The sequence below is a fragment of the Elgaria multicarinata genome, chromosome 1 (genome assembly GCF_023053635.1).
Source record: "Elgaria multicarinata webbii isolate HBS135686 ecotype San Diego chromosome 1, rElgMul1.1.pri, whole genome shotgun sequence".
Lineage (NCBI taxonomy): Eukaryota > Metazoa > Chordata > Lepidosauria > Squamata > Anguidae > Elgaria > Elgaria multicarinata.
In genome coordinates this window covers 62865788-62890339 of record NC_086171.1, presented here as the reverse complement: position 1 = coordinate 62890339, position 24552 = coordinate 62865788, and the positions used below count along the sequence as shown (strand labels likewise).

At 39.5% G+C, this 24552-nt stretch overlaps 1 protein-coding gene across 1 annotated transcript in view; it reads right to left on the bottom strand.

Annotated features, from left to right (window-relative positions):
* The window catches only part of ULK4 (unc-51 like kinase 4), a 206656-nt gene that overhangs the window by 46691 nt on the left and 135413 nt on the right, over window positions 1–24552 (bottom strand). The window contains exons 33-35 of the mRNA XM_063129233.1: window positions 13667–13833; window positions 12721–12819; window positions 9307–9492 (exon numbers count right to left, since the gene is read on the bottom strand). Of these exons, the coding sequence (XP_062985303.1) occupies window positions 9307–9492; window positions 12721–12819; window positions 13667–13833 (452 nt within the window). The remainder of the gene's footprint in view (window positions 1–9306; window positions 9493–12720; window positions 12820–13666; window positions 13834–24552) is intronic.

Here is a 24552-nt window from a genome sequence, read left to right as displayed (position 1 = left end):
CTTTTGTCTAAACATGCTTAGGATTGTACCATTAAAAGCATTTTCTATTGGAAAAGCAGAATTCATGTGCAAATTTGAGATTTATTCCTACACAATATCATATGATATATCAAATGTATTTCATGTTGGACCAGAGGTCCTAGTGAATAAATAATTCTCTCTCTCTCTCTCTGTCACCCCCCCTAATTTACAGCCAATAATAAAATGAAGATGGAAAAATTACAAGCACAACATACATAAAAAATATGAAGATAAAGAAAAAAGTTATGCCCAAAGTAAAACACTCAATTTAATATACATTCATGTCAACCTGACCTCATCCATTTTGTGTCAATCAAGAGGACATTATATCCCAAAGAGAGTATCCGCAGCATAAAATTTGATACTGTAAGTCATAGCCCACCGACCATCCTCATCACGATACAAATTACATTTGATATAAATTTATAATGCCGTTCATATAAACACATTATATTTAATAGTTTGAAGAGATGACAGCAGTGGGGATGTGTATAAATGTTTAAGTAGCATATCCTTCATAATTCAAAATGTTTAGGTTTCATCTCTCAAAATGTGAATCACAACGTCATCTAAACCTAAAAAAGTCAATTACTGTGAAATACACTGAAAACACAACCTCATTCCAAGTACTATTTTTAAACATCACTTGCAAATCATAGTTTCAGATTAGCTATGTTCTGAAAGCATGGATTCATCAACCACTAGGTTGTTGACTTTTGTCCCCTACTGCTTTCCCATTATATTCACAGGATTTATGCTAAGACAATGGTTCTCTTTTATAGGGATCCTCAGTAAGTACTCATGAAATGTTAAGCACCCTTAACAGTAAAAACCTAAATCTGCCATCCAATGCAAACTCAATAATGAGGATCTTCAGGCTGGCTTCATAATGAAATCCTGGTGTCAATTGCATCTGCCTCCCCCTTGCCCCAGCAAAAATGACAACAAAAACTAAGCCCTGGTAGATTTGAAATCCATACCAAAATTCCTCTTCCACTTCATCTCCTCAGCTTCTGATATATCTGGAGAAGATTCGTCAACCTAACACTCTCTCCATGTTTAAAACAGCTATAAAGACTAGTCACTTCTGGCAGGCCTACCCAGATGAATTTTAAACCTAAGAATTTTAAGATGTCCTGACTGTTATTTTAATATTGTATTGGTTTTATATGTTCTTTTAATCAGTTTTATGTATTTTGATTCATATTGTATTGTTATATTTAATGTTGTTCCCTGCGTCGATCTAAAGGGAGAGGCAGGTAATAAAAAATAAATTATTATTATTATTATTATTATTATTATTATTATTATTATTATTATTTAAAAGTAGCACTATGTTTCTGTTATTGGGGTATTATATAAGCACTGGGAAATTTTTACTGGGGAAAACCTTCCTAAAATGTATATGCTTTCCCACTTATCCCCTCTGTGAAACTATTTACCAGACTATTAAATGCTGATGAACAAAAGAGGTTAAAGCCAGAGTCTGGAAATAACAAAATATACAGAAGTGCCGCTATGTTTGAAGGGCCCCCAGGCAAATTGCACCCCACTGTCCAGTCCTGGTGGCAACACTAAAAATAGCTGACTGATAAATTAAAACTATCCATACAGGAATACTGAGGAGGAATGCTAGGATGTTCATTCTGTTTTAGTAAAGAGAGAACTGGCTAGGAAATGCTCCTCCTTCGCTTTGGCACAGAAGAAAGAGCAGGAATATGTCTCTACTTGGAGGGAGAGTTCCTCATGTTCCTAAGACAAGCACCAGTAGGTTCTATAGCTGGCTAGCACATGTGCAGTTTCAAATATGAGATTGCACAGAGGCTATGTAGAATGCTAGTCACCTCTGCATTGACCACTGCAAACTACTTCTTTTTGACTTGGTGGGATAATATCACCTCTCTATCCCAAACTCTGTCAGCATCATACACTGAAGTTATTACTCAGGTCTTAAGGCAGTCACTCTCTCTCTCTTATGGCTAGCCAGCACGCTTTTTCTACTATTGCTCCATCCTCTTCACATACTTTTCTTCTCCCACTCTTCACTGTTTCTGACATGTAAAACATAGACATGTAAAAGATCCCTGCCTGTCTACTGCTTCCCATCCATACCTACAAACGGAGACCACAACACCACTAGTTATCAACAGCCTCACAAACCGACTTCCCACACAAACTTTCAACATATTTGAAGATGTCAAAAAGCATGGATGGATCCAGTGGATCTTTTATATGGATTTTTAAAGCCTTTCCATAAAGGCCCCTATGGAAACTTAGGACTCGTAACAACTTCTGTCATGCTGGTTTCATCCTGTTCCTGTATTATTATGTAAAAAGTCAATATGACTTTTTAGGACTATTTAAAAACAGTATGTGCCACTGCAAAATCTGCAAGCAGTATAGACCTTTGTTTCATGGACAAGGGTGAAAATCTACCCTGGCATTGGTATGAGAAAATATTTTATACTATATCAAATCCCACTCCTCGAACACAATGTTTAGAAAGGGATTAGTTGTATTATTTTTCACCAGGGACTAGCAATAGAGAAGTACCGTATTTCTTCGATTCTAAGACGCACTTTTCCCCCTAAATAAGCAGCTCTAAAAATGGGGTGCGCCTTAGAATCGATGGCGTCTTAGAATCGAAGAAATACGGTAATAATCGCCTCTAACCCTTTCCCGCACAGCAACATACATTTGCAAGAGAGATAAAAGGAAGAAAAAAGGGGAGCGGCTTAATCCTTAGCCCCCGCCTCAGGGCAATCACAGCAAGCAAGCAACAGTTTGTTGGTGTGGGGTTAAGCACACACCACTTCCCGCGTCCTGTGGAGAAAAAGGGTGTGTGTGGGGGGGAGACAGCAGCAGCAACCATCTACCGCCCTTTGTGCCCTGCCTGCTCTGTCTCGCCTGTGAATTGCAGTTGCACTGACCTTCCCGGCTCACCGGAGCCGGCGCGAGACGGGAAGCAAGAGAGCAAAAGCCTGGCGTGAGGCCCCAGCCAAATGGGCGGGGCGCAAACCCTCCGGCAACCCAGAATTGGAGAGAGAGAGAGAGATCGGATGGGATCGCAAAACAAAACACACACACAAATCCTGTCTCAGTAGAAATAGCGGAGGAGGCCACGTGATGAGGAGCCGCTCTGGCCTCTTTCCAAGAGAGGGGGCGAGAGAGGGTCTCGAGCCCCTTGCGCAGGGGCGGGCTCGGCGCTTTTGGGAGAGATTAGTGGGGGAAATTGGGCTGTATGTTACCGTCCTTTTTCTGTAAGGCTAGAGTAGGGAAGTGGCTGTGAGGAATGCTTAAGGAGGAAGCCAGTTAAAGTGTGTGTCTTTGTTCGTATTTCTTCGATTCTAAGATGCCCTTTTTTCTCAAATAAACATCTATAAAAATGGGGTGCGCCTTAGAATCGAAGAAATATCTTATTACAGAACCTGGAAATGTAATGGTTTATGGTTGCTAAGCAACTTTACAGTGGTAAAGGCCTCTATATCTATGATCTCTTAAGGCCCTCTAATTTCATTAAAACATGCTCATAGCTATTATACAAAAAGCCTGGTTATAGGTTATAAACAGAGAGGGCTTCATGATATTATAGTGATATTGATATTAATTATAGTGATATTGATATTAACAACACAAAAAGGTTAACAACTTGTTTGTGTTATGTATAAAAGTGCCTGGTCTTCATTTCTGAAGCAAGCACTAGGAACAAAAGAAATAAGAAATGGGAGGCCCATGAAGAAATCTCCTGACAACTTTTCAAAGCTTTAAGGGATCCATGGGAAGGGATAAATTGGATCAGTGCTAGAGAATGTGTATATGTGAAATGGCCCCATGCCATTTCCTCAACAACCCCTCCCCCCTATTAGTAGTGTCACGGGGAGGAGGGGCAGGGAGAAGGAAGACCAGTACAATATAGGTATGTGTCTTTCCTGACTCAGGATAACAGCAACATTAGGGAGGGATTTCCTTAAACAGCATGAGTGGGAAGGGTTAAAACCCCTCTTCCAGCTCTGTATTCTTGATCCATTTTGTGTCCCTGCCCCAGGCTCCTTTTTAAATTTTGAAAAAGATGTCACAAGGTTTCATCACAGGCCTCCAGTACCACATCTAGTCTGGTCGCTTACTTCAAGAAAATACACTATTTCTAATACTAAAGGAAGTCTTACTGATTAGGAACAACAAAGTATATTTTAAAGACATATAAAGATAATGGTTATGTGACTTCTTTTTTTAAAGTAGGGTTAAATTTCTGGTCCAAAACCACACATACAATTGTTAACAATTTTGCAATAGAACTAATTTCAATAAAAATAATCAGGAATACACACATACACACACCCCTAAAGTGTTGTATATATTGCTAGTTTCCCAAGCATCTCTTGGGAACCTAGCAATCCTAGCAGTGCTAGCAAAGCACAGCCTAGCCCAACCACTGTTCTTGCCACTTCTTGTTGTGAGTAGAAAATAATAAAAGAAGTAGCAAGCACAGTAGTTGGGCCAGGCTGTGCTTTGTTAGGACTGCTAGGTGAAAGGTAAAAGGGGGTAGTGATGGTATGCTTAGAGATTGGGCTACACTGCAGTTGATATTGTGCAGTTGCACATATTCAACTGTGATATGCTTTAAGACAGAGAACAGAATGGGAAAGGTGGATACACATGGGAATAATAATAATAATAATAATAATAATAATAATAATAATAATAATAATAATAATAATTTTATTTCTTGCCCGCCTCTCCATCCTGATTGAGGCGGGGAACAACAATAAACGATAAAATACATAATATTCAATTAAAACACAATATACATTGTTAAAAACACCGTAAAAAACATCCTAAAAACATTTTAAAAACATCTGCGCTTGGGATTGCTAGTGCTCATTTTACAAACTAAAATGCTAGAAGGAATGAAAGATATGGGGTCATGCAAAGCCTTGAGCAAGCAAGACGTTGCAAGAAGTCAAAGGCACCACTTAGTGAACAAGTGTAGAGGTCTAGCCATCATCCCTATGGATTGTAACAAAGAGTCCTGTGGCACCTTAAAGATGAACACATTTACCTTGGCATGAGCTTTCAAAAGCCATAACCCATTTTGTCAGATGCAGCTACCAGAACACCTATCAGAACACAAGCCACAATAAATTTTGCTAGCTTTTCAAGTGCCACTGGACTTTCCATCAACACAATAACGTGTCTACTCAACTGGAATTTATAAGGCAAAGTTACATTTAATATTATATTCAACAGAAAGTCTGCTGGGAGATCATATCTACCCTAAATCTGTGCAGGTATAGAGCATAAATTCCAATGAAAGTGCTACATTTTGTGGTTTTGTTTTGCATCTATTTTACTCACACATCCAGCTGAATTCTCAAAAGTCCCGCAGAAGCTGCTGTATGCCTGTCTTCATTATAACCAAGATGACAAATTCAGAGGACAGATATCCTTATTACAGCAGAACATTCTCTTCCTTAGTTGATACTGTAGAGGAACAGCTAATTACCTGAAAATCCAGCTAAAACATCTCCCCCTAGAGACTTCAAGGTGAGAAATATGATAAGATTTACAGTAAGTGTGCATATCATGTGATTTGCCATGTATTCCAGTTCAATCTACTTCCGAGAAACTAATTTGCCACTTGTACTGGAGAGGTGTGAGAGAAATGGAAAGTCATTACATTTCAGTAAGTTTCCACTGACAAACTGAAGTGCTGGTGTGTTTTTTGTTGATCGTTAATGTGTAATGTGTATCATAACCCTTCTACCATTAGTGCTTTTCTTTCTTGATGAGAACAATCAATAACTTGTAGTTCTGCAATGCAACAGAATTACTAAAAAGGCAGAAAATGAAGCATTTTATATTGCAGAATACAGAGAAATGTCCCTCACCTTCACAAGAAAAAGTAATGCTCACCTCATACTTGATTCTGCTAGCACAGAAAGCACTTTTAATGTTTTTGAAGTAAAATTCTTACATAGCTTACACACAGAGAATACAAGCTAAGGTCGTTTTTAACTACTGAAATTATTTCCCCCATTAGCTGAAGCCTATTTAACTATATCTCCTGTCTAGGAATTTTCTCTTCAAATAACTTTATGTTAACTTATCTGTACAGCCTCCTGTTTAGTCAAACGCTTGCTTATTCATATTCTGGTTGTTTTCCAGACTATTTGAATGAACAGTGCACTTCTGAAGAATACTGAAAGTAGAAATTTTCCTTACCATGAATTTCTATTTGGGTCTCCTGGAAAGTATTCCTTCACCTCAGGATGGCGCCTTCCTCTGGCTGAGATAGGCAGGGCCCAATCTTCAAACTGCTTCTCCAGGAGGAAGGCTAGCCAGTCCTCTTGGACCAGACTAGAAGAGCAAGGCTACTTCAGTGCCCCTCACTTTAATGACTATATGCTTTCTTTGATTAACAATAATGAGACAAAAGGCCCAACCCAGTAGGAAAAGGGCTACAATTAGTGACATAAACAATAAAAAAGCAGAACAAAGGAAAAACTAATAGTCCCAGGGTCCCATGTCTACCAGCCCATATGTATGGCAAAGGTAGAAACCGCCCAGAGAGCTTCGGCTGTAAGGCGGTATATAAATGTAATTAAATAAATAAATAAATAAATAAGCCCTAGACTAAAAAGGGAAGTTGTGCTGATCCTGAGAAGGAAGAGGCAGGTGGAATGCCCTCTGGGAGACCCAGAGAATAGAAATTTACAGTAAGGAAAATTTCTACTTTCTTCTGATGTTCGCGGAGGGCATTCCTTCACCTTGGGATATATCAGAGCAGTCTCAGAAAGGAGGGTTTCACGGATCAGCAGTATAGGCAGAAATAACTTTCTGCAGAACCTTTCCATCAAAGGCTGCATCTGCAGAGGTAAAATAATCAATTTTATAGTGTCTAGAAAATGTGCGGACTGAAGCCCAGGTAGCTGCTTTGCAAATATCCTCTATAGGAAAATTTCCCTTGAATGCAGCTGAAGTGGCCTCTCCTTTCAGTGAATGAACCACAGTGATTCCCTGTGGAGATTTCCTCAAGGATTCATAAATCTGTCCAATACACTCTTTAAGACACCTGCAGATAGTGGAGGTAGTGACCTTGGTTCCAGTTGATTTTGCCTTGGAAGGCTATGAAAAGAAATAGTCCTTCATATGCTTTGCTATCCTGTCATAACAGAAACAGAGGGGTTCTCCTTTTGTCCAACCTGTGCCAGCTTTTTTCTTGTGAGTGGAAGGAAGGACAATTTCCTGCAATCTATGAAAAGGAATACTGATCTTAGGAACAAAGGATGGGACAGGATGAAGGACCACATTGTCAGGGTGGAATATTCAGAGTTGAGGGTCCACAGACAGGGCTCCACATTCCAAAACTCTTATAGCCGCCAAGAAAAGGGTTTTAAGGATGAGAATTTTTAAGAGACAGGTATCTAGAGGCTTGAAGGTAGCTGTCCAGCTGCATCTTAAATGCCTTTAGTGTGGGAGAGCCCACAACCTCCATAGGTTATTGGTTCCATTGCTATACTGCTCTTACAGTCAGGAAGTTTTCCCTGACTGTTTTCCAGCCGGATTGGGGCTTCCTGTAACTTGAGCCCGTTAGTCTATCTCCTGTACATTGGGAGGATCAAGAAGAGATCCTGGCCCTCCTCTTTGTGACAACCTTTCAAGTATTTGAAGAGTGCTATCATGTCTCCCTCAGCCTTCTCTTCTCCAGGCTAAACATGCCCAGTTCTTTCAGGCTCTCCTCTTAGGGCTTTGTTTCCAGACCCCTGCCCTCCTCTGAACCCCCTCTAGCTTGTCTGCATCCTTCTTGAAGTGTGGTGCCCAGTACTGGACACAATACTCAATATGAGACCTAACCAGTGCCGAACAGAGGGGAACCAGTACCTCACGTGATTTGGAAGCTATACTTCTATTAATGCAGCCCAAAATAGCATTTACTTTTTTTGCAGCCACATTACACTTTTGGCTCATATTCAGCTTGTGATCTACAACAATTCCAAGATCCTTCTCGCTTGTAGTATTGCTAAGCCAAGTATCCCCCATCTTGTAACTGTGCATTTGGTTTCTTCTTCCTAGATGTAGAACTTAGCATTTATCCCTATTAAATTTCATTCTGTTGTTTTCAGCCCAGTGCTCCAGCCTATCAAGTTCACTTTGAAGTTTGTTTCTGTCTTCTAGGATATTAGCTATCCCACCCAATTTTGTGTCGTCTGCAAATTTGAGAAGCATTCCTCATCCAAATCGTAATATAAATCAACGATTAGCACATTAACTATACACATGATAAATCAATCAGTACAATCGATTCATGCCCTCCTCTGTGTGACAACCTTTCGAGTGATTGAAGAGTGCTATCACGTCTCTACTCAGTCTTCTCTTCTCAAGGCTAAACATGTCCAGTTCTTTCAGTCTTGCCACAGTTTATTGTATATTTGGAAGTCCAAACCCGGTGTCAGTTCATTATTATGGTTAGCACAAACCACTGTTTTGCGTTATGTCTGAACCCAATCAGGGTATCATCTCTAAAAAGGTTCTCCCTTATTTTAAGACTCCCATGGATGACAGAAGATGGTCCTTTGGTGTGATAGCTAAGGAGCATCAATTGTCTGATTGCATGAACAGAAAGGGGAAAGTCATTTCCGTCCCAGACCCATAAGATAGGCAAATCATGGTTTAAAGCTGCTTGTTTGCCATCTGATCAGCACTTAGCTTCAGAAGTCCATCCATGTCTCCATGGGGCAGCAACTTCTTGAAGTGGAGCAATGGCCCTAACTGTGGTTTGTCAATGGTCTGTGAATTCAGGCATAACAATAAACCACAGCTGAAATTATGGATTGCAAACCTGCTTCAAACTATGATCCTGGCATGTTGGACCCAAAACAAACCATAGCTTAAGCTATACAAACCATGGTTTTGCATTATGTTTGAACCCGACCCATGGCTCTACAATTCCCTCTCAAAGGAGATCCACCAGAGCTAAAGTGTAAAGTTTTAGAAATCAGGTGAAGATAATGATTTTCAGACAAAATATTTTGGAATTGACATTGCTTTGTTATTGATAAAAATGTGTTGTTATTGCATATTTTAAATTATTTTATGAACCTTCCAGATGAAAACAACAAGCCACCCAAACTAGTCCCCTTGGTATCAAATAGGATTATACTTGGTTAAACAGAAAAATCACCTCCTTCATATCTATAGTGTTTATTTTATTTACACACCTTCATGTGTACATCAGGTAACAAACTAGAAATATTTCATGAAAATTTTGGAAACTAGTTGACTTACCAGTCTTTTAATGATCCTCAACAAAAGCTTCTGATCTTTTGCTTCCTTTTTAAACTGCAGTACTTCAGCAAAGCTATCCATATTTTCTGGAGACATACTATCCATGTTGTCCCCACCATAGAGTTGAACTAACAAGGACAAGCTCTGTGATGCATTCTCATATATTTCAGTGTCCTCATTTGGAAGCTAATAATAAAAATAATAAATGAAACTCTAATGTCACAAAATTCAGTCTCACTGGATTATGGATGAAGCAGTAACATTCACTATCTAACTTTAAACAATTTCTCCTTACCCTGTTTAATTTCATGTAACAATTAATGAAGATTAATAAAACAATAATTATAATACAGTGTTGTAGGCCTCAACAAGTATTTATAAGACGCTTCATATAACATATAGGTTTGGGTTTGCACATAATGTTCTCAATTGCTTAACCACATTCCCTCTCCACCCACTAACTTCTGGAGTACAAACTTCATTTGCTGATTAAGCTTCACATCAGCGCCAACCTTAACCACTGATAAAATGAACTGGTTTACTGCTTAAGCATAATTTGAAATCAGCTTCAAACTGTGGGCATTATAGCCTCAATGTGAAAAAATGTAACAGTCCTTTCTTATGACATTTCATCCTCCTTAAAAAAATATTTTGGAATGCAACTTTTAAATATTTTTCTTATTCTTTCCTTCATTCTCTCAAACACTTCTTCACTCAAACATTTTCTTTACTCCTTTACAATATACCAGAAATTTTCCTTTATCTGCTAAAGGTTCTTAAACAGCAGCAAAAAACCCACTACTTTTAATAGCACAACTTCTATATTTCTGGGATTGATTTTCCCTTTTGACTGGCAAATTTAGCTTCTTCCTGAGCTTGCTGGAGCCAATTTTCCCTGAGTTGTGTGACTAAGTACAGGCCTGGATTTCTCTCATTTTTTTAAATTTCAACATCTAAAATGCCACACTCACACCAAAGTCACCCTGCAGAGCATGTGAAAAGAGTGATGAGTTACCAAATTACTAGTAAGGGACTGGGATCTAGGATCTATCTTCCATTGACTCCAATTCATGGAAGGGGCCTCTGCCTGATTTTTGTGGACCACCCCCTCACCAAATTAGCAGGATTTTCAGGGGGCTGGAAGAACTGCTGTGGGGAGGAGGGGGCACAGAAGTCCATTTCCACCAACCCAGTTACACGCATCTAAATCTGGAGCCAACCCAAGGGAAATATATAATGCAATAATAATCAGGGAATAATAATCTTCCATTATATGCTACTACTAATCAAAACATATAATTAGTAAGAGTCCCAATCAAAGTGTAAAGGTATGTGATGCAACCATCTTGCCAAAGCTCAGCAGGTTTGGGACTGAATAGTGCTGGAATAGGAGATTGTCTGGAAATGGCTGCCTTGAACTCCATGATGGAACAAAGGCAGGATATGTGTAAATAAATACAGCATCTGAAAGAATTCTTCCTGCGGACTATAACATAAGTCCTTAAGAATGTAAGAACATAAAAAGTGCCATGTTGGATCAGACTGAGGGTCCATCTAGTCCAGCACTTTGTGCACAGTGGCCAACCAGCTGTTAACCAGGGACCAACAAAGCAGACACGGTGCAACAGCACCCTCCCACCCATGTTCCCCAGCAACTTCTGCACATAGGCTTACTACCTCGGATACTGGCGGTAGCACATAATCATCAGGGCTAGTAGCCTTCTCCTCCAGGACTTTATCCAACACCCCCACACTTTAAAGCCATCCAAATTGGTGACCATCCTTCATATATTAGCACCCTCTAGTGGATATTGGAGAAAGAAGCAGGTTAAGAAAGCAACAGGGAGGATCCCCCCCAACATCAAAATGGGGATTCAAAGCCTCTCTTAGATGGACACTTGGAGCTCTTTTGCCATGCTAAAGTATGTTTGCCATGGAGTATTTTCACCAAATATGACATGCAAGCCCTGTTACAGAGCCCTTTTTTCTAGGGTCACAGGTACAGAAGGGTAACTAAGTTCACCCTCTCCGTTCCCCTTTCTTGCCAATAATCCCTTCATTATTAGGCCTCTGTGAGGTTTAGGTGAGCCCCATCTATATCACTCACTGACTCCTCCACGCTTCTCTCATCAGCCCACCATCCGTCTATTTGTCCTGTTGTTGTTGTTGTTGTTTATTCGTTCAGTTGTTTCCGACTCTTCTATTGCCTACTCTATACTTCATCACCCTGCTTCCCTAGCCTTCTAGTTTCCTACGTCCTCATACCTCTTCCCATTCAATTTCTCAGCCATCATTTTCTTTTTCCACAGCATCTCTGCTTCTGCTCCTACTTCCTGAACAGTATGTAATTCCTGCTGTCCCCAGATCTTGTGTGAATTTTTTTGCAGCCAAATTTCCCTTTCAATTAATCAAACTGACATAAGGAACTATATATATATGGATAACTTGGTAAAATTGACTCTGTAGGGAACGTAATAGTTACCTATAAATAATAGATAATACTTACATATAAATTAAATTATGTAAACACATGAATAAAAAGAATGGTTCAATGTTACCTATCTGACAGGAGAGTGTATTGCAGAAGTAATAAGAATGAAAGTGCTTTAATGGTTAGACTTATTAAATTTCAGAGAATCCTTTTAAAAAAAGTTCAATCACCCTTGTTTAAGTTATTTAAAATGAAAGCTAATAAAGCCTTGAAGTATATAGAGCCAAATTTTTATACTGGATGATTTAACTGAATGATTTAATGATATATATTTTATCTCAGAGTATATGATTTTTGGATACTTTCCTCAGAAAGGTGTCAATGGCATTATTCTTTGCATTATTTAATAGACTGAGTTTGGCTAAGGGTAGATCAAACATTATTTCCAGCTTAAAATATGTTTAGTTTTAATAAAATTAAAAATAAACAAACAAACAGGATAGTCTTGGTTGAAGATGTATGTCTCAGGTTGACACAAGCTAGTTTTTACTAGGAAGTAAATGGGAACTGGGGAAATCACTTTCAAAGGGAGGCTGCAGGGAGCATTCAACCCATTAAGCCCAGTTAAGGATAAAATGTGAGGCACATCTACTAGCCCTGAGAATGAAAGGCACAAACTGAGGTGAAGGTATGGCTTTGGGGAAGGGAGTGGACTCCTCCTGGTATCCAAGAGAACTAGAGAATATGGATTATCCTGGAAAAGGAGAAGTCTCAGGAACTGGGATGGTGGGCAATATGGGGTGATCTTTCCTGGTAACTTTAACCTTGCTTCTGAGCATTTGGTAATTTTTAAAAAAAATGGAAACATTTTTCCTTGGATATTTTGGTCATGTAAGTAACCTGCCCTGAAGCTTTGCGACAAGTAAGCTAAATAGTTAAACAAACATTCATTCCAACAGATTTACAGACAAGGAAGCTCTTACCAGCTGAATAAGCAAGCTAATTAGGTCCGTTATTGGTTTATTGATAAGCAGAAGGTCTTCAGCAGTCTGAGTGTCCCCTCCAGTGCCAGACTTCTGTGCCTTCATGTGAAAAAAATATATCATAAAGAACAATATTAGGGGAAAAACGTTGAGAAGGTCACTTCACTACCCTAGACCTTTTGGGATCAGGGCTCTGTTCCTTTGCAAAATATTAAAATTATTCTCTCCTATAGAAAAAATAATAAAATCAAGTTCAGAAAGAACCTCTAATAACTAAAACATGTTTGAGCATATAAACTACTAGCACATTCTCACAACAGCTGCGTCTTCGACCATCAGGGACTACGCACGTTTTCTACAGATTATAGTGTAAGGATATGCCTGGTCTATACACCCTCATTCAATATCAATATTTGGACATGCCATTGTAATTAAACATGAAGAAGAAGTTGTAATTTAATAGAAAGATATTCAAGAACACTCTTATTAAGAAGAAATATTACCCATATGTCAGGGTGCCAAACGAGACACCTGCAATAAACTTGGTTATTATATGAAATGCCTAAATTACATTTCTAAATTATGCACAATCTCATACAGATGCTTGACAACCCCTTAAGACACATGCAAAATATATGAGGGTTCAAATCTTTTTTAAAAAAATAGTGATGAAAAGCGGTATAGAAATGTTTTATAAATAAATAAAATAAAGAGGCTGGTGAAAATCAAGGATATCCACTGTGGATACTTAGTACCCAAGCCATAAAAACTTAATTCATATGTAGTTAATGAGCCATCGCCTGTGAAAAATTTGTAGAAATTCATTTGTTAAATAAATCTGTTCAATTTCATTTGAGTTTGTAGTAGGGAATCTAAGAGGAGTAAAAAGAAGGAGACTAAGCATCTGCACAATAATGTTCACTCTACCAGAAAATAGACTCTATACCTGTAGCGTCAGGCGGACAACTTTAGCTGTATATATAAGCATGTGGTGCAAAATGTCAAGCAACGAGAGGAGCAATGCATTTGCTGTCTTGATGTTGCTTTTATCAACTGCATCCAAGCACAGAGCTGCAGTTTCTATTAGGAGGTTACAGATGTGATGGACAAGACCTAAGCAGATAGAATAAATATACACAGTATTTGCAAGGGAAATTGGTACAGAAGACATCTAAGGGGGAAAAGCATATTACCAGAAAGAAAACATTTCATTTAAACAATATTACTCCCCCACCCACCCACTTTCATACAACACATATTTTAAACATGGGTCAGATCTTAAACTATTATAAAATATGTTCTTTTAAAAACAGGCATCTGTCTACATAGGAGAATCAGGGCTTTCAGTATTATGCCAAAATGGGCAAGTCACTTATTTTTTGAGTGGTGTTTTCTCCCCTCTAAGCAATAAAAGTCTCATTTACGTCCAACCCAGCAATACTTAAACATGGATGTGTTCACTGTCATTGCTTCTACCAAAGAACCAGCAGATAGCAAGCAAGCTAGTCTGTTCCTAGTTCCTTAGCATTTGGCACTGGAAGAAAAATGCTGAAAGTCAGAAGCAGAATAAACATATTTGTCAGACCATAGATCATAACAAAGTAATGATACGGCAATGGCATAAAACAATGTAAGAAATGCGTTATCACTCTAAAATCAACCTGAATGAAACAACTTGAAAAACGGAAATAAGCAGGGTTAGGATAAACAGCTATCAGAACAAAATGGATGTGAGGACGATGACGACAAAGATCCTATATATAAGACATGTAAGTCAAGAAAAGTTTCTTAGTAATAAAAATCAGGATGCTAGATAACTGAAAACGTAATTAATTAAGTACAGGAAAACATGTTAAAAACAATAAAAAGAATACATTTTACTAAAATTGTTGCGACATGGAACTAGAATCTACACAATAAACTAGTGACTGTGGAATACTTTTTATAAGAAAGAAATCACATATATTTCTCCTTCTCCAGAAACCTCAAAATAGTTTACAAATATTTATAAATTTGTACATTAGTTCCACAACTAAGTAGGTGTCCTTCTTCACGGAGGGATACACTGCAGGAGAGAAGATTTATATGTTTATTTTTTTCTGCAGAAATATATAGTTTATCTTGAGCGGAGGATCAATTTGTGCCTCAGCATCGCTCTGTTCGCTTGGACTCCACAATGTAGAGGAATGATCCAAGACACAACTATATTGAAGAGTTTGAGCCCCTTTTCAGTTTTGTTCCGTAGATTCTGATTCCCTCTATCTAGCAAACCAAGAGTTAACCAACTTATTGAATTTCCCGTAAGCAAACACTCCGGCAAACTTGTGACCTTCTAAAGAAAATATAACATAAAAACTATCTTCAGTTATGGACACAGCTGCAGCCAGTGTTTTCTGACTGCTACAAGCATCAATTTTGGCTTGGCAGGCCCCACTACTAAATGCAAAACCAAATCAAGTCTTCCCAGAATGACAGGGGAAAGGGAATGGGTCTTACAAAAAGAGTGTTTTCCAGATATCACAGGGCAACTTTGAATTTTGTAATAATTCAACATGCAGTCCAACATAAATGGGGGGTGGAATCAAACCTATTTCACTTTTACTGCTCTATAACTGGAGAATATGTTAAGCCATTAATGTGAATCCACCCTAGTATAGGTAATGGTACCATCGCTAATCAGAAGGTTCCAACAGGAAATCCAGTGTGATGATGGGAATCAAATTAAGTCACAGTGCTCTAATTCCCACCCACTGTGTGCCTGATTAAGCTCAAAATACAATATCCTTGGGAAGCACATATGAGTCAACAACAGATCTGGCTGCTGAGAGAGATGATGCTGGTGTCTTAAGAGAACCCAGGACACAGCTGCATCAGGATATTCATAGCTGTAGCAATCCTGTGCAGAATTGGTTACATTGCTCCAAAATAAGTGAAGACTGGGCACAGATTGAGAGAGATCCAGCAGTACAGTTTGGTGATGCTTCATTCCTCTACCATTCTGAGGACATTCCAGCTAGGGATGTCAGAGAAATCCGCAACGGATTCAAATGAGTTCAGATTTCTATGACTCTGACCTATGGATTCTGCATCAGATTGGCTTGAATCCTTGAGTTGTGCAGATTCCACGAACTTGCGCACCGTTGTTGTTTTTTGTACTTCTGGGGCGATTTGTGCAAATGTGCACTTGCGTATTTGCAAATAAACAAAGGGGTCATACAAAGTGTCTGAATCCATCAGTGAGTGGACGACACAATGAAAGAAGCTTGACAATCAAGTTTTAACAAAATCCATGTATCTCTGATTCCAGCCGTTATGGCTCCTTCTAGATGAGTGCAATCCAACACACCATTATTTGCTAATAAACTATTACGATGAATTTAAAATTGACTACATAGTATGGTAAATTTTCCTCAAATGGGAAAATGGGCAGAGCTAAGATTCAACAACATATTTGGTGTGTGTGTGTTATATATCCTTTTTCTTCAAGGCGTTCAAGATAACATATAGGGGTTCCAGATGGTCCAGGCACTGACCAGATTCCAAACCTACATAACTGAGCAAAGTTTCTGAAATTTGAAGAGCATGCTCTGGAGTTTTATAGTAAATTGCTTGAACTACAGCACAATCCTATGCACATCTAACCAGTATAGTGAGCCAGCAGTGCCAATGCAGCTATTAGAGAAACGAAAACTTCCTTTAGAAAATGAAAGTGTTTTTCAAATGAGGCCAACAAAAAGGAACACAAACATGCACAAGAGAAAACAAAGGAGGCAAAAAGTGAGGGGGGAAAGGATTTTGAAGAACATATTGCTACTAACATTAACATCAACAATAAAACATTTTAAATTATTTTGCTGAAGGGGAATCAACATGGCTTCTGCTTTTAAAAGATTTGATATAGAAAACAGAAATAAGTCAAACAACACATCCCAATGAGGTGTGTGATTTATTATTATTATTGTTATTTACATTTATATACCGCCCCATAGCCGAAGCTCTCTGGGCAGTTTACAAAAGTTAAAAACAGTGAACATTAAAAAGAAATATACAAAATTTAAAACCATGTGATAATGATATGATAATGCATGTATGGTTGCATTATCCAAAAAACTGGGGCAAAAAAACCACATATGCTGATGGGCTCCAACCTGACAGTAAACTCCATCACGCCAGGGGTTAACACACTCCCTACTTCACTTCTCTGCCCTCAAAAAACGATATTGTAGAGCAGAAAAGGCCAACTGAAGGGCTGGAGCAACTCCCCTATGAGGAAGCTGCTTTTTTTATATATATATAGCATTTGGGGCTTTTTAGGTTAGAAAAATGGTGAGTAAGGGTGAAGTACACCCTCCATAGGTTTCACTCCCTGCCCTCCGCAAGCCCCACCCCTTTGCATAACAACAGGAAATCTCTTCATCATCTCCAAGAGCAGAGGTAAGCTGATTCCCCTATGCCACTTTGCTGCGGCTTGCAGGAGCTGGCTTGTGCCCCAACTGGGATCTGAGCAGCGCAGGAAGGAGCAGTCCAACTCGTCCAGGGTTTGCTCCTGCAAGCACTGGCCAAGTTGGACTCCTTCTTCCCACCCTGTTCACACTCTCAGCTGCTGCTTGTGACAGCTGGCTGCTTCAAGAGCCAGGCAAATCCTTTCACGACCCACTCTCACCTTCATCAGGACATGAGTGGGATGTTATTTACCAAAACATCATTAGTATTAATGCTGCTAGGTTAAACACTAACTTCCACGATGAGCAGAAGATTCAAATCCATTGATGATCTAACAATACATATACATTAAAAACTCAGAAACCCAAATATGTTTAGAATCTCCTGTTCTAGCTCATCGTGGCCATGCTCTTCTATCTGAAAAAATATTTTTTAAAGGCTAAAAATTAAATTCAAAGACCATCTGTTTCTTTTTAAATTATCTTTCATTCTGGAAGGATGCTGCATATGTAGGCCCAAAAGAACTGCCATCACATGGCTGAATAAATAGTTAAAACTAAACCCAGCATAAAACACTGGGTGTCAAATTATGATATATATCTTACACAGCTACTTCCTTAGAGGATTTCAACTATAATCAAGGAGTTAGTACTTCTTAAACTGAGAACTGGTCATGAGGGAGAGTGGTTGACAGCACCTTTTGTTCTCTGCTGCCTCTCTCCTATTTAACACTATTCCATGTGCAGCTTATTCTTTTTCTGCTGCTGCCAGAAGACAGATATGGGCGGAAAGGAAATGGGCGTTACAACAAGGGACTTACGAATCACTTCTAACCCACATTACAAAAAGGGAAATTCTTACGGTGAATTCCTGTTCCCCAGGACTCCTAGACAACATTCTAAAATGCCACTCTTTTGGGATAATCCCTCCCCTTGACTCAGTAGGCAGGGTCAATACATTGCATTGTCTCCTCAAAAGGGAGGGGTGTCCCTGCCTTTTTAGTTCAGAAATAGAAAAGCAGAAGGATCCCTCAGCCCGTAATTGTAATAAACCAGAATTAACAAATAGAAAATACCAGCAGAACAGGCATCCAGAAGTGTCAAAGAACAAAAACAGGTTGGTGAATAAAAACTTCGGAATATTGTAGAAGTATACATATAAAGAATAAATCGTCAGGTTTCCCTACCTACAACAAGGCAGAAGCCTTAACAGAATACCATCCTATATGGACAGTAGAAGGGAGGGGGGAGAATGCCCTCTGGGTAATTCAAGGCAATACTTTCCTTCCCCCTGAGAATCCCAGAGGGTATTCTTATCTGTCAGTCTTTTGAACATATAAGAGCAGGGATGGATGGATCAATCTATTTCTGGTCCATGTCAGTATCACATATGTTAACTCATGTTTGTTCTATCCGGTTTTCCCTGAATTTTGAAAATTTGCATTTGAATTGTATGTATTTTCTCTTAAAATAAACATTTCCCCAAAAATACATATTTTGTATACATTTTGCCTTAAAAATATGCATTGACCTCTAAAATATACATATTCTACTCATTTTGAGCCAATAACTGCATCACAAAAGTTGGGGAAATGCACAATCAGAAAGATAATTGTGTTGTGTGTTTTATTTATTTGTTTTAAATATTTCTTGCCTGGCTGCCTTTCAGGGCAGAACCCCCCCCCCCCCTGGACACAGGAGAGCTAGTCCCTGGGGCCTTTGTGGAAACCTCTTGACACCCTTCTGTAACTGAGCCCTTTCTTTGATCTGTTAACTCAGGAGTCTCATCTGAGGACAAGGTGTTAGGGTCCTCAACTATGACACCACCTTGGCTGATATAATATCCATTCTGACCACATCAAATCCTGAAAGGCCTGCAGGCCCTGCTTAATTGCTTCTGCAGGGTGACCAGGTTCCTTAGTCATGTGACCCTCAAGATGGGCTAAACTGAGACAACTTGTCCATGTTAGTTGCTGATGATTCCATCTTCTCAGAAGGCTTGCCCTCCTCACTTTTGCTGACCCCAGGAATGCTTCTGTCCTGACTGGGAACAGGTGGGAGAGGCACAGCTGCATAAACCAAGTAGAGAAGAATTTATTACACTGGTCAAGCTAGGAAAGGATACTGCTTGGGCCAATGACCAAACCACAAGCCAAACCAGGGTTGTCCAGCCCCAGATGGTCAGGCTAAGCATGAGCTACTATGTCCACGGCGCCTGCAGGCAAAAGACTTAAATTCAGAAAAGGAAGTTCATTCGAAATATGGGCTCTGAAAAGAGCTAGGAGAACTGTATCTCCTTTTGTGTTTTCTCCTCAACCTGACCCTAGAGCAGCTATGTTTATGCTTTCCCTTTCTCTTATGGGACTTTGTGAGGGAACCCTGTTATGAGTTTTGTCCCCATGACCTATAGCCATGGTGCCTGGCGTTTCCTTTAATATCAGTGCTTACATCCAATATAGGAATTTCAGATGTATTCTGTCCCTGTTCAGATCTGGGGTAGGGATGGAGAGCAGTGTGTGTGTGTGTGGATTATTACTTTGTCCCTCTCTTCCAGAATTTAACCTCCTCTTCTCTTCTACCAGGATTGCACAGTCTGGGCCACTAGTCAACTATCTTTGTTAATAAAGTCAATAAAACTGGACTTAAAGAAGTTAGATCTACTGTATGTATGGCAAACTATTACTTCCAATTCAGAATTTAATCAAGAAAATCCCATGTTGCTCAATCAGCATGTGCTGATTTTGCCATCTATTTCCCAGGCAAATTCAGGATGCTCTGAGTTACTAGGCTTTTTAGTGCATCCTTCTTTAAAATATAATCTAATTTCAGAATTTCACTATAAGCAGTGTGCAAGTGATCTCAGAAAGACTCCATTCAACCCAAACTTTTGAATTTCCCGGCTTTTATCTACTTAAATCAAAATCTTAAAGTTTTAAATAATCTCGTTATTTGATTTCCTCCTCTTTGCAGAACATGTTTCTGTAAGCATTTAGAATACTCTGCTCAAATAACAGACTGTACACAGATATATTTAGGTGATGTCACCACTACCCACAAAAAGAAACTACATAAACGTAATTACATGTCTCTACTGTTCAAAGCTTTTCATCAGTCAGCTTTCTTTCCACAAAACTAAAATTTAAGCAAACTGAAGTAAACAATCCAATACAAACTAGTGCCTATCAAATGGAAATCTGTGAGCTATCATGTGAACAGATGACCCTTTCCTCTATGGTTTGTTCTGTGCATAAAGCCACTATGATTATGCTACCCTCTCTCACCAGATCAAGCTGCGGTCAACAATTCTGCTTCCCACCCCCACCATGGAGAAGATAGTGAAAGAAACACCACCTTTTTCTCCCAGTTGAAGTTGGGGATCCATCCCCTGCAGTTAGGCTGAGCTTCAGAACTTCCAAAAGCACCACGCAACTACAGAGAAGACGCATACACTCCCCTCTTGTGCTCCAAGCTGGAGAAGGAGGCCAGAGCTTGAGGGGCTTAGAACGCCTCTGCCACCTAGTGTCAAAACAAACCCCAATCTTCGGCTCAGGAGAGGATGTCCGGAAAAGGCAGCTTTAGCACTTGGCTGCAGATATGTTTGCAGTACCTCTGCTGCCCATCACGAAAACAGGCTCCAGCCTTTCCCTCTGGCTCAGGAGGAAAAGGCATGAGAGAGTTTGCCTTGCGACAAAACAAGCCCCAGCTTGGAGCAAGGGGGTAGCAGGGATCATCACTACAATTACACTGTGCTTTCCAAAGCAAAGCTCAACTCCACAAACCCCACTTGCCCCCTCTCAGTTGCCAAGTTTGGAGGGGAGCAAGGGGCTGACCTCAAGGAGGGGCCAAACAACCAAAGACTGCAATCCTATGTGCACTTATCCTGGAGTAAGCCCAACTGAATACAGTGGTCTTCCTTCTCAGTAAATTATTGGTGAATATTGCATTGTTTTTCATTGAGTTATATTACAGCTCTAGCCTGGATATGACTGTTCTTTCTGTACTTACAATAAAAACCGATAGCACGGGGCAGCCATTAAGACATTTTGAAATGCCAATTCCATCATGTAACAAACAATCTGTGTGCAAAGTATTAAATGTAGAATCTGTAATTAAGAACAATGTAACTGATAATTAAATGTGGTTATGCAATTTCACAAAAGTTACAGAATGACTCTGTTCAGACAACACGCTAAGCCACAGTGGTTAAACATATTGAGCTAAACATTATGGCTTAACATGTCGTGTGAACCATTCTTAACCATGGTTTAAACATGCTCACTAACCATTTGCTGCAAAAGTACAACCATGGCTTAGTGTGTCGTCTGAACAAGCCCATTAAAAAACTGTTAGAAATGGCTTCTCGGCCTTTTGGCTAAGATCAACAATACACACAAAGACAACATATCCAGGACTGCTTAAAATTCATCATAAGCTGCCAAAAGTCTGAGAAAAGAAATAGGTTTTAACCTGGAGCTGAAAAGATAATATTGATGGCGCCGGGTGCGCCTCGTCAGGTAGATTACTCCACAGATGGGAGGCCACCACTGAGAAGGCCCTCTCCCTCATTGCCACCTTCTGCATCTCCCTTGGAGGAGGCACCCAGAGGAGGACCTTAGATGCTGAGCACAGAATAAGAATAGGTTCATGTTGGGAGAGGCGCTCCATTGTTTACTGTGGTCCCAAGCTGCATAGGGCTTTATAGGCTAAAACCAGCACCTCAATTCAAGCTTGGAAGCATATAGGTAGCCAACACAAGTGGATCAGAGTTGGTCTTATATGTTCGGACCTTCTAGTCCCCATACTCAATCTGGCTGCTGCATTTTGCACAAGATGCAGCTTCTGAACCATCTTCAATGGCAGCCCTATGTATAGCACATTGCAGTAATCTAACTTAGAGTTTACCAGAATGTAGACAACTGAAGCTAGCTGATCCTGGTCCAGAAAGTTACATAGCTGGGACTCCAACTATTTAATATTAGTCTTCAATATTTGCAAAAAACATTGAGTGGTAGTGTTGTGTATAGCTCTTAGCAAGGCTGTGAGGCCTTGCCATTTGTAGTCAGATTTATTTAGAACTAGTTTGGAATGTCAGAATCTGTGCAAACTTATCTCTGTCAGAGTTCTCAGGGGAAAAGTTGAAGGGAGTAGCTTCACACACACCCCTCCCTCAGCCTTGAGGCTGTAAGACTTCTCTGGGAAATGGCTAGAGCGTTTAGAAAGGTGGGGGGCCTTGTTGAAGGAGTCACTTAGTTTGTAGTGTCACCTTGGTGGGCTGAGTAGAGCCACCCTGTTTGGACATGGGCTTGTCTTACATGGTAGAGCCCCTATCTGTCAAGTGCTTTTAAACAGGCCCACATGTCCCTTTATAAGCTGTAGCAAAGGTGAGGAGCCTTTGTGAGAATCATCTTTCAACTCATGGCCCAAAATCCCTCCCTGTTTGGATTCATCGCCGTTTGGGACTTTGAAAGCACTCTGCACGTGGACTCTCTTCTATTTGGACTTTGGATTACTAAGGACTGTACCATGAAAAGTGCTGTGAGGCTTTTCATAGACTTGAACTCCTGTTTGTTGTGGATTGTGTATGTTTGTTCATCAACTGCTCAGTGAAAGGTTAGACTGGGGTTGATTTTTATTGTCTGAGTTTTTTTGCTGCAGACTCAGGTGGTGGGGAGTTCCCTGTGCTAAAGCAGAAGCACAGGATTTCTTATGCCTTGAGATTTTTACCTCCCCTGTGATCTTGTTTAGGCTGTGGCCATGTTCCCTGAGTTACCAACGAATGATCCACATTTGGACTAGCTCCCAAGGCATGGTTGGTTCAGCCCTTCAAGAATTCCCCATTGTGATTGCCTGAAGGATCAGATCAGGAATCTTTCCCTTCCCTTGGTCAGGTTTGGAAACCATTTTTGGAACCGTTGAGATGGCAACTGGGAATCCAGGTTGTTATTGTAGTGAGTAGCATTTTGACTGTACGTTATCTTGTAGCCTAAAGCTTTCTGACCATCAGTCAGCTTTAAGTATTTCTAAATTGTGCAATCGTTAAGCTTTTCACATGAGATTTCCCTCAGTAAAAGACATCTCATTGATGTGGATGTCCTGTGTCCGTTTTCCAGAACATGTGAATGCTGGAGGAACAGGAAACACGACAGGTAGGCTCTTCCCAAGTATACATTTCAGAGAAGACGAAAGTAGTAGTTGCCTTGTAGTACCATTATAACACGCACATAACTGAAAAAGCAACCTGACATTGATTCAATTCTCCATGCCTCACAGATTCAAGCCACATAGCATTTAACAAATATTACCACAACTTCTACAGCCTAAGTTCAAATTATCTGTTTTGAACAGTTCAATATAATTCCATCAAGTACCCAATACTGATTTGAAACAGTACTAATTTGCAGACTACAGCAGAAAACAAGCAATTAAAAAAATAAAATATGCTACATCATAAAATTCCTTTATAAGCTTTACTGAGTTTTAATTATTTGAATACTTCACAAGTAAGTACACTAGTAAATATGCCATAATATATGAAATATTAGTAAACAGACCATAGTGCAGGCCTTTTCTATTAAATCCTTATATATAAACAGGATTCAGCAGCTGAATTTATAGGTTAGCTAAATCGGAATTGGGACAGAAGCAGATTCTAAATACATTTTCAGTACTTTCAGTACAAAGAAGATAAGGAAGGTGATGCAACAAAAATATCTAGCCTTTATAAGGGTGAGATCCCCTTAGTATTGGGAGAAGAGAAATTGGAAGAATTGCCTTGTAGCATCTGACTAAAAGTCCAGAAGACAACCCCTTGCAACCAAGGCATGATAGAAATCACCATCTCTTCAGAGCATGTGATACCATAAGGTACCTCTGAATAAGATTCCATTTTTGGCTATTAGGATTAATAGTCATTTCCCACAAGAGTTTGTCTGATGTATTTTAAGATAGTACCCAAGAGCAGTTCTATAAATTAAGCATGCATTGCAGGAAGGGCTAGTTCTTTTTGTTTTCTCTGAATTCACAGACAGCCAATTTCATTGCAAGGTCCCAGATTCTATTATTTTGCAAGACACAACATGGAAATATCAGCAAATGTAGAGGACATCTGTATTTTTGAAAATCTCAGCGCCATACAAAAAGTGGCAACAATATCATAACATAAGCACTCATATCTTACAATATGCATTACATATACAATCACATTTCTCTAATTCAGTATAAGAAAAATATCAGAACAGCAATAAACTGTGCACAAACAAAGATTTTTTTTCTTCCAACAAAAGACTTTTCCATTTAATGTCTTTGTTTAAGCAGGTTATTTTTTCTATGACATAGGCCACGTTTGGATGCCAGGATAGTCAACAGTGGGTTGATAGTTAACTCATAGTTG